This window comes from Aethalodelphis obliquidens, unplaced genomic scaffold (assembly GCF_003676395.1).
Source record: "Aethalodelphis obliquidens isolate GAN/ISIS:26980383/991018 unplaced genomic scaffold, ASM367639v1 scaffold16, whole genome shotgun sequence".
NCBI classification, from domain to species: domain Eukaryota; kingdom Metazoa; phylum Chordata; class Mammalia; order Artiodactyla; family Delphinidae; genus Aethalodelphis; species Aethalodelphis obliquidens.
Window position 1 is genome coordinate 30814361 of NW_020837960.1, and position 13194 is coordinate 30827554.

Genomic DNA, 13194 nt, shown 5'->3' on the forward strand with positions numbered 1-13194 from the left:
AAAAAAAAAAAAAAAAAAAAAAAAAAAAAAACACAGCAGAGTCCTTAAAAGATCATAGGTTGATACAACTGACTGAATCTTCCAAAGTCACCACACGAGGATAGAAAACAGCAATCAGAATTCACACTCTAAGGATCCTGCAGGACATGGCCAGCTACTGTTTCTGAAACCAACTACCGATGAACAGCAAGCTTTCCACCGACCTCCTTGCCACGCTGGCTTGAACCCCCATCATCTTCAGGGGGCTTTTACTACTAAGTCAGCGGCAGGCTGACTGAAAGAGCCTTTCAACCTTGGGCGACCATCAAGGATGCTGAGAACAGCAGTTAGGGAAGCAGCAGGGGTCCCTGGCGTGCAGACCTCAGCCAGTACTTACAGCCCCTTTACAATAGAGTCGAAGCTGTCCTGAAGGGGTTCGCACAATTACAGACATTCTTTTTCTGTCGCTGTAGGGTAAAAACAAAAAGGAAAGAAAACTGTCATTGGTCTGTTTTCTAGGACCACATCCTGTGATTAAACACCAAACAACCCAAAAGGTGGTCTGGCTGGCCCCCAAATGGCCAAGCTCCGTCTTCCCTACCTTTGTCCTCAAAGTCAGACTTTAATTGTGTATCTCCTACTCTTTGGCATAAACCTATTCCTTTCCCTGCCGTGGAAACTCACTAGCACAGCTCTATGATAGAAGAAGAGACAGAAATGGAGAACTTGAGCGCTTTACTCTGTGTCTAATTTGCTCCTGACCATACTGTGTCCACGTACTTTTATTTCACAGCTCAGAAATGTTCAGTTACCTGCCCAGTAGGTAGCAAAGTGCAAGATTCAGGATAAACCCACTCCACTCAAAAGCATCTCATCGTGTCTTCTTTTGACTGAAGTGGAAAGAAATGGTGAATTCCGAGGACCTCCCAGCCGCAGCCCCAAGCACGTGCCCAGGCACCTCCTTCCTCAGCTTTCAAAGGGACCCGCCCTCAGTCACTGACTCATTTCTCGCCCATCTGTATATATACAGGAAGTCCCCTCCATACGAGTGAGTTCCCTTCTGAGGCAGCGCGTTCGTAAGTCCGACAAAGTTAGCCCAGGTACCTGACTGACACGACCCGCTATACAGTACCACACTGTAATGGGTTTATAATACTTCTCACACAAGTAATACATGAAAAACAAACAAAAGATAAAGAAAACATTTTTAATCTTACAGACACATGAGCTAACTCACTGGACGTGCGAATGCACGTTCGTGTCTTCGAAAGTTCACAGCTTGAAGTTTGTATATAGGGGACTTACTGTGTGTATATGTAGACAGGTAGACAGATAGATAGAGAGGGACAGTTTACTTCAAGTGCACAAAAGAGAAACATACCTAGAAAACTCCAGGACATTAAGGATTCCAAATGTCTCCTCCTGTCCCATCTAGAGGAAGAAAAACAGGCTTTTACCTGAAGTGCAAAGTATTAAAATCTCAAAACAACCAGCTCCCCAATCATAAACCTCTCTATCCATGCCTCTCCCCAATCCCTCCCTTCCTCTCCCTCTCCTCCTGTTCCCTCCCTCTCTCGCTCTCCCTCCATCCACCCATCCCCCTGCAGACACCTTCTGCCAAGTACTGTCTTCCCCGTCAGTCTGGTGGGACCATAGCTCCCCCTTCTGGTGGAAGCGTCTCCTTTTCCTCCAGCAGGAGTGGCTGTCACAGTAGCTGATGGCAGAGTAACTTCCAAGACATACAAATAAGGGACACAAGCTACACAGGTCCATCCGAGACCTGGGGCCAGTTATGCTTCCGAATCCAGAATTTTACACGTCTCGCAGAAGTACGTGCACACCGTGTGCCACTACATCCCCAGGGGGCCCAGGCACTACACCCTGTAATACAACAACACACTGGCTTCCTGCAGCCAGATGCACGGCTATCCCCACCAAGTGAGATTCATAACGAACAGAGGTGGCCCCACGGGAGTTCCATTAGGCTTCCCTACCAAATGTCCACACCCCAAATTTAGGGGAAAAAGCGTGGAATTCAAAACTTTTTCAATTTTGGATTTAGAAACAAAGGCGTATAACTCTGCACCAGATTTTAGGGCAACTCATCAAATGCCTTTTCTCTTCAGGTTCTTCAAAGTTGGAACGTCAATATTCTTAATTGGGCTTCCCTGGTGGCGCAGTGGTTGGGAGTCCGCCTGCCGATGCAGGGGACACGGGTTCGTGCCCTGGTCCGGGAGGATCCCACATGCCGCGGAGCGGCTGGGCCCGTGAACCATGGCCGCTGAGCCTGCGTGTCCGGAGCCTGTGCTCCGCAACGGGAGAGGCCACAACAGTGAGAGGCCCGCGTACCGCAAAAAAAAATAAAATAAAATTCTTAATTTTTCTCCACAAGATTCCAGATTATGTGTGCACAATTTGAAAACTTTTTAATCGAATCTGCCCTTTCCGTTGTCCCCTGGGTCTGAGAGAAATAATAACTGAAGGAACACACAGATCCCCACGTGTGTGGCTGACACACAAAGCACTGGGAAGTCACACTGTCCCCTCCACAATGCCCCGCCCCTTCGCTTCCTAAAACACAGTGAATGGGCCACTTAACCCAGCCTCCGTCAGCATTTACCCCCTTCTCTCTGCAAGCCCCAGTTCCCTTTCCCCTCAGCCTGGCCCAGCTTTGCCAGGTCCCCGTCCAGAGGGTCACCGCTGCCACCCCCTCGGCACCCGTGCCGTGACCGCCGGGAGCCCACCGCCTCTGTGCCGATGTCACATCAACACCCTCACGGCCCCCACAGACCGAATGATGATCAGTAGAGCCACTCGTTTTTTTTTTTTTTTTAGAGTATGCACTTTTGCATCTGATTTTTTCTTAAGTCTTTATTGAATTTGTTACAATATTGCTTCTGGTTTTTTTTTATGTTTTGGTTTTTTTTGGCCATGAGGCATGTGGGATCTTAGCTCCCTGACCAGGGATCGAACCCGCTCCCCCTGCATTGGAGGCAAAGTCTTAACCACTGGAACGCCAGGGAAGTCCCAAACCACTTCTTGTAAGTAGCGGGTAACCACCTCGAGGACTTGTGGGTTGAGGATCCCCCGGTATTCACAGTTGAATAGGATTTTTAAAGTTACTGTTACTTATAAATCTTATCTAATCACATGGTCTATTTACTCCATCGCCCCTCCCAATCCCCATGGCTGCACTGCGGAGAAATACAGCAGCACCCACACACCTGAAACCTGGCCGTGAAGGCTAAAATCTCCTCAAACTGGAAGTGAAGACGACACCATTGGTGAGAAGCTTCCACGAAGGAAACTCTATATTGTCAGTACATTGTCCCAACTTGTAGCGACTGTACGCTTCCCTAAGCTAAATTCCCTGTGTTGGCTGAAATCAAGCACAAATAAACAGCCTCTGATCTCTGTACTCTGTAAAGAAGAAACTGAAAATGCCGAGAAATGGGCGCTCTGTACACGGTACGATACTTTTTAGGTTTTGCACGTAAGGAAAAGAAAGAACAGACTGCCGCCAGGTCAGGAACAACATCGAGTTATTACACCAGATGGAAGCGAACTTCAAATGCCTTCAAGAGATCCAGGGATTTAAGGATGCAGAACGCCAAGAGCTGTAAAAACCCGCGAGTCCTCCCAGATTGAGGGTGGGAACAGCACAGGGGCGAGCAGGCGGGGACTTGCCCGGAGACGCTCATCCACCCGGGCAGCAGTGAGCACGGCCCCCCCAACTGCTCAACACAGAGAACGCCCATCCCACCTACCCACCCGTGTCCCTGCTGCCACCCCAAGGATCCCTATTTGACCTCATTCCCGATTCAAACTTTCTCTTCTCCCCAGATTTCTCCCTCTGGCTCCTTGAGAGTGAAACTCAAAAAAATCATAAAATAAACTTCTTGATTTCAGGGGGAAAAAACCCATATTAAAAAAAAAAAAAAAAAAAGATCTTAAGTGCCAACTCCCTCCTCTGTCAGCCCAGGAGACCAGAGCCAGTGACCGAGGGCTTCAGGGAGACAGACGCAGACCCGCCTCCGAGGACAGGAGGCTGTGGAGCTTTTCCCAACAACTACGGGACCCAGAGCAGGCTTCCCGCATTCTTTACTGCCCGTTACTCCACATCAGTGGATGAAAGACTGCAGACAGCGCCTTTAAGAGAGATGACGCAAAAACAACACACAACACTGAGGCGACAGAACCACACGACATATTCTCACAGAGAAAAAACAAACCAAAAACTCAGCTCTCATATGTACAGTAGATGTGCTATTTCTAACATACAGTCTTCCAAAAAGCGGGTGACCAAGAGCGTCCGGCGGTGCCCTGGGGTGTCACTTACGGCCTCTATGATGACAGAGTAGGGCGTTCTGGCTGTGAAGACGAAGCCCAGCTTTCGAGCCCCTTTCACCAAAGCAGCTTCATCTGTCAATAAAGAACTGATGAGGCATTGACCAGTCTCTGGGAATGACAGGATTCTGTTTAGCACGTGTTATCTTTCGCGTGAACGAGATCCACACCAGCGACAGAGGTCTGGCCTTTTGTGCAGTAAAGACCAAGGATCTAGAAGGCGCTCACTTACTCTCCCCCAACCAGGACCCTGAAAGGAGCACTTCCATCAGAGGAGAAGCCATGGACCTGGAACTAGTCCCCCCCGGGCACTCTGCAGCCAGCGTGAGACCAGGGGCACACAGTGGGGGCTTTGCGGGGCCGTATCACCTCCCAACACCCAGGTCCCCAGAGAGGGGAGCAGCAGGGCACACCCAGTCAAGAGGCCTCACCTGGGGAGGAGGCCTGGTAGATGATGTTATCTCTGTCCTTCTCGGGGACCACGGTGTGGCACACGGCCAGGAGGGTGAGGAACTCCTGGATGCAGGGGGCTGTGGGCTGCAAACGGGAGCCGAGGTCACCCGACTGTCGGGACACCACTGACGTACACCAGAGTCAGGTTCAAGGCACCCTCCCGCTTAGAACCCCGGACGCCTTCCTGCTCACGTGAGAACAGAGGTCGGGAGCCCCAGCGTGGACCCCAGGTGCCCCAGGACCCAGCACCTGCTCGCCATCTGGTCCATCTCCTGCCACTCGCCACCCCCCAAGCCTGAACCCTCCACCAGCCACTCTGTCTACAGCTCTTCACACTGAGCTCGACCCTTCCCGCTGGCCCATGGCCGTCCTCCACCTGCTGTCAGCCAGTCCCTCTCTTCGCGCATCCTCGGGGCTTCCGTTTACCAGCTGCTTCATCGAGGAGCCTGTTAACACCCCGTCTTGGAATGCGGTCTCTTCCCCTACTACCTGGCAAGGTGTCTGATGTAAACTAGGCCCTTAAACTGTCTGCTAAGTGAATGGGTCTCTTATTTGATCAGTTTGCTGTTTCGCAGTCTAAACTGTTTGGTGCTGTTCCTAAGACAACACCGGGATTCCGTGGGACTAGCTCTTCTCACCTCCTCTGCTGCTTTAGCACCTAGTGATCTATGGCAGGAAAACAAACTTTGGGAAACTAGACTCAGAGCCATCTGCAAGCCTGTCTGTCACCCTGCACTTTCTCCTTGCCCCTCCACCATCCCAACGCAAACAGACCATTTCAGTCACCCACCCGCATTACTACCCTCAACCTAAATACTATTTGAGGATGCTTGAGTCCTCTTTCAGAAAGCAAGGCCTCACGGGGTGCTTGTTTCTTTGACCACCTTAATGAGAACTACTCTTCTCCAGAGACGGTTCTTCTGAGATGTTGTTCCTTCCTCTGTTTGCTCTACCCTAGTAGCTGTGTCTACCTCTAAGATCAAATACAGGAAAGGACAGTATCAGTGTCTGTGACCATGACACAGAGCACGGCCTTCAGCAGCATCCTCTGTGAGGTCTGGGACCCCTTTGTCAGAATCACCAGAGCTGAGGCCCTGCATCCCAGCCCGGGAGCATGGGTGCCTTCCACACTCCCATCTCAGAACCACTGCTGGGAAAGTTTTAGCCTCAACAAATACGGACTAACTGAAATAGAGAAAAGGAGGCTTCCTCACTGAAAATTCAGAGAAAGTTTTAAGTATATCTATCTCTTCACAAAAGTTGGGAAAGATAAAGTTTTCATGTTGCTTGAGTTTACCTAATTTTAAAACTAAAATGTTTTTCAGAAAAGAGTCATATGAGGTCTAATTTATACAGGTTAAACTGGTTGTGAAATGCTTTGATCATTGAATACTTTTCTAAGTCGGTGTTTTTCAGAATAGCCTTTAGAACAAAAATGAATTCCGATGAACCGGCAATAAATCCTGGTCTGTTACAATAGTTCAGAATGTGACATCACAGTTAAGAAGTGAACAGACCAAGGTCCTGACTCTCATTTCTACATCTGTTTGCCAGGTGACTCTTGGCCAAGTCAATCTTTCTATGCAACTTCCCATCACCTCTCTGGGGTGACTCGGGTGCTAAAGGAAATATACTTCAAATGCCTAGCACGTAGTAGGATGCTGTAAATGCTACGTGTTGCTATATCTTACTTTTGTTTCCTAAATGATCCTAGCCAAAGGATACTGTAATTACTTTTCAAAATACATGACGTCTTATATTCACAACTACGAAGAACTAGTATTGCAGAAACCTTACAAAGCAAAAGAAATCTGAAATGTTAGAGGATTCGATGGTGAGACTCACCTTGATCGTGATGGGCTACTTTATAACTTCACCCCGTATTTAATTTGGCTTTAAGTTCTGCGAAGTGTTCACCACAAATTGATCACATCCCTAAAGCACTAACACTATATAAGCGAGGTCCCATCTCTTCCCCAGACTCCAAAATGGTAACTTTCAAGACATGACACACGTACATAAATGAAACTGCATCACAAGTTATTTAAAGTCCTAGAAGCGTGTATATATTAACCCCAATCTCCTAGCACTTTGCTCCGTGTTTCCTCTTTGGTAACCATAAATTTGATTTCGAGATCTGAGCGTCTGCTTCTGTTTTGTAAATAAGTTCATGTGTATCGTTTATTAGATTCCACATATAAGTGGCACACGATATGTCTTTCTTTGTCTGACTTACTTCACTTAGTATGACAATCTCTACACACTACTATATATAAAAAAGATAACTAATAAGGACCAACTGTATAGCACAGGGAACTCATTACTCTGTAATAACCTACATGGGAAAAGAATCTGAAAAAGAGTGGGTCTACGTATATGTGTAACGGATACACTTTGCTGTACATCTGAAACTAACATATTGTAAATCCAGTATTCTCCAATAAACATATAAAAATAAAATAAAGTTCTAGAAGCAAACGGCAGCCTTACATGATGATCCTCAATGTTCTTCAGGAGTCTGGGGTCATCAAAGTCACATGAGTCACTAGGCGGAGGAGGTATCCGGCTGAAGAGAGAACAGAAGATACTTACTCAGCTCAAAAGTTCCTTCAAGGTAACTCACACCTAGTAAGAGTCCGTCTTCAGGAAGAACCACACCTAAAAAGCGTCTAACTTTGTATTAAACTTTTCAAGATTTGAAATACTCGCTATGATTTCAAACCTCAAGGCAGTAAATCTTTAACCCGACTATAAACAAAATGAAGATGGTCCCTGACTTACGATGTTTCGACTTAACAATTCTTCAACTTTATGATGGTGCAAAACTGATATGCATTCAGTAGAAACCGTACTTCAAACTTTGAATTCTCATCTTTCTCCAGGCTGGCGACACGTGGGACAACGCTCTCTCGTGATGCCGGGCGACACGCGCAGCCCCAGTCAGCCCCACCATCACGAGGGAGAACGACCCATACACGTACAACCACGCTGGACCCAGACAGCCACTCTGCTTTTCATTTGCAGTACAGTATTCCATAAATTACATAAGCTATTCAATGCCTTACTATGAAATGGGCTGATACTGCCCAACGGTGGGCTAACGTTAAGTGTTCTGAGCACGCTGTACGTAGGCTGTCCTAAGCTGTGATGTTTGGTAGCTTTGGGGTATTAAATGCACTTTTGAATTCTGATCTTTTCAACTTACGATGGGCTCGTCAGGACATAACTCCATTGTAAATGGAGGAGGATCTGTAGTTACAAGGAGAAGAGATGCAAGGATGAACGCCATGGCTTTACCATTTCTGTTGGCCCCTGCATCTACCAAGGAGAACTCCCCAGCGTGCTTGCTCCAAGCATGTAAAACAGGAGGAATTGTGGCAAATGTATCTATGCAGCCATTCGTGGCCAGAGCTTGTATGTGAAAGAGAAAAAGGGGGCAAATAATTACAAAAAAGGAAACGTGACGCGATGGCTCCGCGCCGTCACACTGACGAGACGCGAAGGGCTGAGTACGCTCCCTTCTTCCTGAAACCCTGTCTTCAGGACAAAGACAAGGGAAGACAAGATGACAGCAGAGCTGATGTCAAGCGGAATGCTGAATAGATATCAGAGTTTAGTGCAGCAGAGAAAACAGAAACCAACAGCTTGCAAGGGGAAGCACCTAAAATGCAAGCTGCTGACCCCAGCAGGACCCTGGTGGAAGCTGAGGACGTGGCAGCACGAGGTACCTGTGAGACAAAGGGAAGGTGGAAAACAGGACAGGCTCCAAGTCCACCTGACCAAGACTGAGTCTGTGAGAAACCTCCCTCATCCCAGGCAGCCAGGCACCTGAACCCTCTGCCCCCAGAACGAAATGAAGGTCTATCCTCCAGAGAGCCTAAACCAGAGGAGCCCTGGACCCAGAAACACTGAGCGCACAGGTGGACAGGATACAGCATCCTCCCTAAACCGGAGTTTTAAGTGAAAGGTATCATCAACAGCCCTCTGCCTCCACGCAGTTCCCATAACACCTTCAGCCAGATTTACAGCGCTTGGCAGGAAACTGGAGAGGTCCTCTTGCAAGAAGATGACTGATCGGCTCAAAAGAAAGACACACAGATGCTAACATCAGAGATCCTCTAATAAAACAGTCCTGGCTGTCCCCCCTACATACATGGCCCCAGCAATCAGCTTTCACAGTGTAAAAATCTTAAAACGTTAGCAGAGAACACCACTAGTCTTAAAGGAAATGCAAATCAAAACCACAATTCACAGCCATTGGGATGGATATTACATATATAAAAAAGGCAAACGCGATACCGCTTCACAGCCATGGGGATGGCTACTATATATACGAAAGACAAACAGAAATTAACAAGTGTTATGAGGACGTGGGAAAATTGTGCATTACCAGCAGGAATGTAAAATGGTAGAACTGCTATGAAAAATAGTTTGGTGGTTCCTCAAACAGTTAAACATGGAATTACCACATGAGCCAGCAATTCCACTTTCAGGCATAATCCCAAAATATATAAGAGCAGAAACTCAGATACCTGTACATCAATGTTCATAGAAGCATTATTCACAATAGCCAAAAGACGGAAATAACCCAAATGCCCATCAACAGATGAATTAATAAACAAAATGTGGTATATACATATATGGAATATTACTCAGCCTTTAAAATAAATGAAATTCTGATACATGCTACAACATGTATGGTACAACCTTGAAGACATTATGCTAAGAAGTGGAAAGTGAGTGGATATATCAGACCGATAGCTGGATATTTTTGTTAAAGCCTTGTAGTACCACTGGGCTTTTAAAACCACATTCATGTTTCAATTTTATTCTGGTTCTCTCTTGAAAGAACACATGCAACTTTTATTTTCAAAATATTCAAGTCAGAAGTGCCAATATAAAATTGTTCCAAAGTCTTTCCCACTAAAGTGTCAAGAACTGCTAAAGTCTACTTACCAGAAATCATCTGATGATGGTTCCCTTGCCAATTCTGGAAAATGACTGACAGAGAGAGAGAAACAGAATGGTTACAAAACTGTGATCAAAAATACAGATATTCCCACAAAGAACAAGCTCCAGCACAGATCATACGTTAGGCCCCGAACAAGTCTTAGTAAATTCAAGAAGACTGAAATACCAAGCATCTTTTCCTACCACAAGGGTATGAAACTGGAACTCAATCACCAAAAAATGGAAGACTCACAAACATGTGTAGACTGGACAACATGTGACTGAGCAACCAATGGATCCATGAAGAAATCAAACATGTAATCAAAAACTACCTAGAGACACATGAAAATGGAAATACAACATACCAAAACTTACAGGATGCAGCAAAAGCAGTTCTGAGAAGTCCATAGCAATAAATGCCTACCTCAAGAAACAAAAAAAAATCTCAAATAAACAACGTAACATTATACCTAAAAGAACTAGAAAAGAACAAATGAAACTCAAAGTTAGAAGGAAGGAAATAAAGATTAAAGCAGAAATAAATGAAATAGAGACTCAAAAGTCAATAGAGAAAAAAAAAACTATGAAACTAAAAGCTGGTTCTTCAAAAGATAAAGTTAAGAACACTTGGGACTTCCCCAGTGGCTCAGTGGATAAGAATCCGCCTGCCAATGCAGGGGACACAGGTTCGAGCCCTGGTCCAGGAAGATCCCACATGCCGCGGAGCAACTAAGCCCATGTGCCACAACTGCTGAGCCTGCACTCTAGAGCCCACAAGGCCTAGAGTCCGAGCTCCACAACGGGAGAAGCCACAGCAATGAGAAGCCTGCGCACTGCAACGAAGAGTAGCCCCCGCTCACCACAACTAGAGAAAGCCCACGTGCAGCAACGAAGACCCAATGCAGCCAAAAATAAATAAATAAATTTATAGATAAAAAAGAAAAGTTAAGAAACCTTTAGCTAGACTCACCAAGAACAAAAGAGGACTCAATCAGAAATGAAAGAGAAGACATTACAACTGACATCACAGAAATAATAGGATCATAAGAGACTACTATGAACAATTATATGCCAACAAGTTTGACAGCCTAGAAGAAACAAATTCCTAGCAATATACAACCTACCAAGACTGAATCATGAAGAAACAGAAAACCTGAACATACTGATTACTAGTAAAGGATTGAATCAGTAATCAAAAACCTCCCAACAAAAGTCTGGGACCAGAAGCCTTCACTAGCAAATTCTACCAAACATTCAAAGAAGAATTAATACCATTTTCAACCTCTTCCAAAAAATAGAAGAGTGGGGAACACTTCCAATTCATTTTACAAGGCCAGCACTGCCCCGATACCAGAAAGACCACCACAAGAAAAGAAAACTACAGGTCAATATCCCTGAAGAACATAGACACAAAAATCCTCAGCAAGATATGAGCAAACCAAATTCAACAATACACTGAAAGGATCATCACACACAATGATCAAGTGGGATTTATTCCAGGGATGCAAGATTGATTTCATATCTGCAAATCAATATGACAACACCACATTAACTAAATGAAGGATAAAATCATATAATCACCTCAACAGATGCAGAAAAATCATCTGATAAAATTCAACATTCATATATGATAAAAAAAACACTCAACAAAATAGGTACAGAGGGAATGTACCCCAATATAATAAAGACCATATATGACAAGCCCACAGTTAACATCGTACTCAAGAGTGAAAAACTGAAAGATTTTCCTCTAAGATCAGGAACAAGACAAAGATGCCCACTCTCATATTCTTTTTTCAACATAGTATTAGAAGTCCTAGCCAGAGCAATTAGGCAAGAAAAAGAAGTAAAAGGCATCTAAATAGGAAAGAAGAAGTAAAACTGTCACTATTTGCAGATGACATGATATTATATATAGAAAATCCTAAAAGATTCCACCAACAATCTGTTAGAACTAACCAAATTCAGTAAAGTTGCAGGATACAAAATCAATATACAAAAATCTGTTGCATTTCTATATATTAATAAAGAATTAACAGAGAGAATTTTTTTTTAAAAATCCCATTTATGGGGCTTCCCTGGTGGAGCAGTGGTTAAGGATCTGCTTGCCAATGCAAGGGACACGGGTTCGAACCCTGGTCCGGGAAGATCCCACATGCCGCGGAGCAACTAAGCCCGTGTGCCACAACTACTGAGCCTGCGCTCTAGAGCCTGCGAGCCACAACTACTGAAGCCTGTGCGCCTAGAGCCTGTGCTCCTCAACAAGAGAAGCCACTGCGATGAGAAGCCCACACACTGCAACTAAGAGTAGCCACCTCTCTCTGCAAGTAGAGAAAGCCAGCATGTAGCAACGAAGACCCAATGCAGCCAAAAATAAAAATAAATTTTTTTTAAAAATCCCATTTACAACTGCATCAAAAAAAATAAAATACCTAGGAATAAATTCAACCAAGGAGATTAAAGATCTATACACTGAAAACTGTAATACGTTAAGAAGTTTTAAAAGACACAAGTAAATGGAAAGATATTCCATGCTCATGGATTGTAAGAATTAATAATGCTAAAACGTCCATACTACCCAAAGCAATCTACAGACTCAATGCAATCCCTATCAAAATTCCAGTGGCACTTTTCACAGAAACAGAATAAACAATCCTAAAATTTATCCAGACCCACAAAAGAGGCCGATTTGCCAAAACAATCTTGAGAAATAAGAACATAGCTGGATGCATTACGTGCCCTAATTTAAAACTATATTACAGAGCTATAGTAGTCCAAACAGTATGGTACTGGAATAACAACAGATACATAGATCTGTGGAATAGAACAGCGAGCCCAGAAACAAACCCATGCATATATGATCAATTAATTTATGACAAAGGAGCCAAGAATATACAATGGGAAAGGACAGTCTCTTCAATAAATGCTGTTGGGAAAACTGGACAACCACATGCAAAAGAATGAAACTGTACTATTATCTTACAACATACACAAAAACTAACTCAAAATGGATTAAAGACTTGAATGTAAGAGCTGAAACCGTCAAACTCCTAGAAGAATACATAGGTGATAAGCTCCTTGATATTGGTCTTGGCGATGAGTTTTTGGATCTGACACCAAAAGCGAAGTAAAAATAAAGAAGTGGGACCACATCAAACTAAAAAGCTTCTGCACAGCACAGGAAACCATCAACAAAATGAAAAGGCAACCCACCAAACAGGAGAAAATATTTGCTCCCATCCTAAATTAGAAATTATAAAGCTGATAAGGGGTTAATATCTAAAATACATAAAGAACTCATACAACTCAATAGCAAAAAAAAAATCCAATTTAAAAATGGGCAGAAGTTCTGAATAGACATTTTTCCAAAGAACATATACAGCAGGCCAACAGGTATGCAAAAAGATGCTCAACATCACTGATCATCAGGGAAATTCAAATCAAAACCTCACATCTGTTAGAATG

The 13194-nt window shown here is 44.5% G+C and overlaps 1 protein-coding gene across 2 annotated transcripts in view; it reads right to left on the minus strand.

The window, feature by feature from the left end:
* ATP8A2 (ATPase phospholipid transporting 8A2) overlaps positions 1-13194 on the minus strand; it is a 447814-nt gene that overhangs the window by 379955 nt on the left and 54665 nt on the right. For both annotated transcript variants that reach the window (XM_027116669.1, XM_027116670.1), the window contains exons 14-19: positions 9736-9780; positions 7270-7345; positions 4758-4863; positions 4319-4401; positions 1361-1410; positions 377-446 (exon numbers count right to left, since the gene is read on the minus strand). In XM_027116669.1, the coding sequence (XP_026972470.1) occupies positions 377-446; positions 1361-1410; positions 4319-4401; positions 4758-4863; positions 7270-7345; positions 9736-9780 (430 nt within the window). The remainder of the gene's footprint in view (positions 1-376; positions 447-1360; positions 1411-4318; positions 4402-4757; positions 4864-7269; positions 7346-9735; positions 9781-13194) is intronic.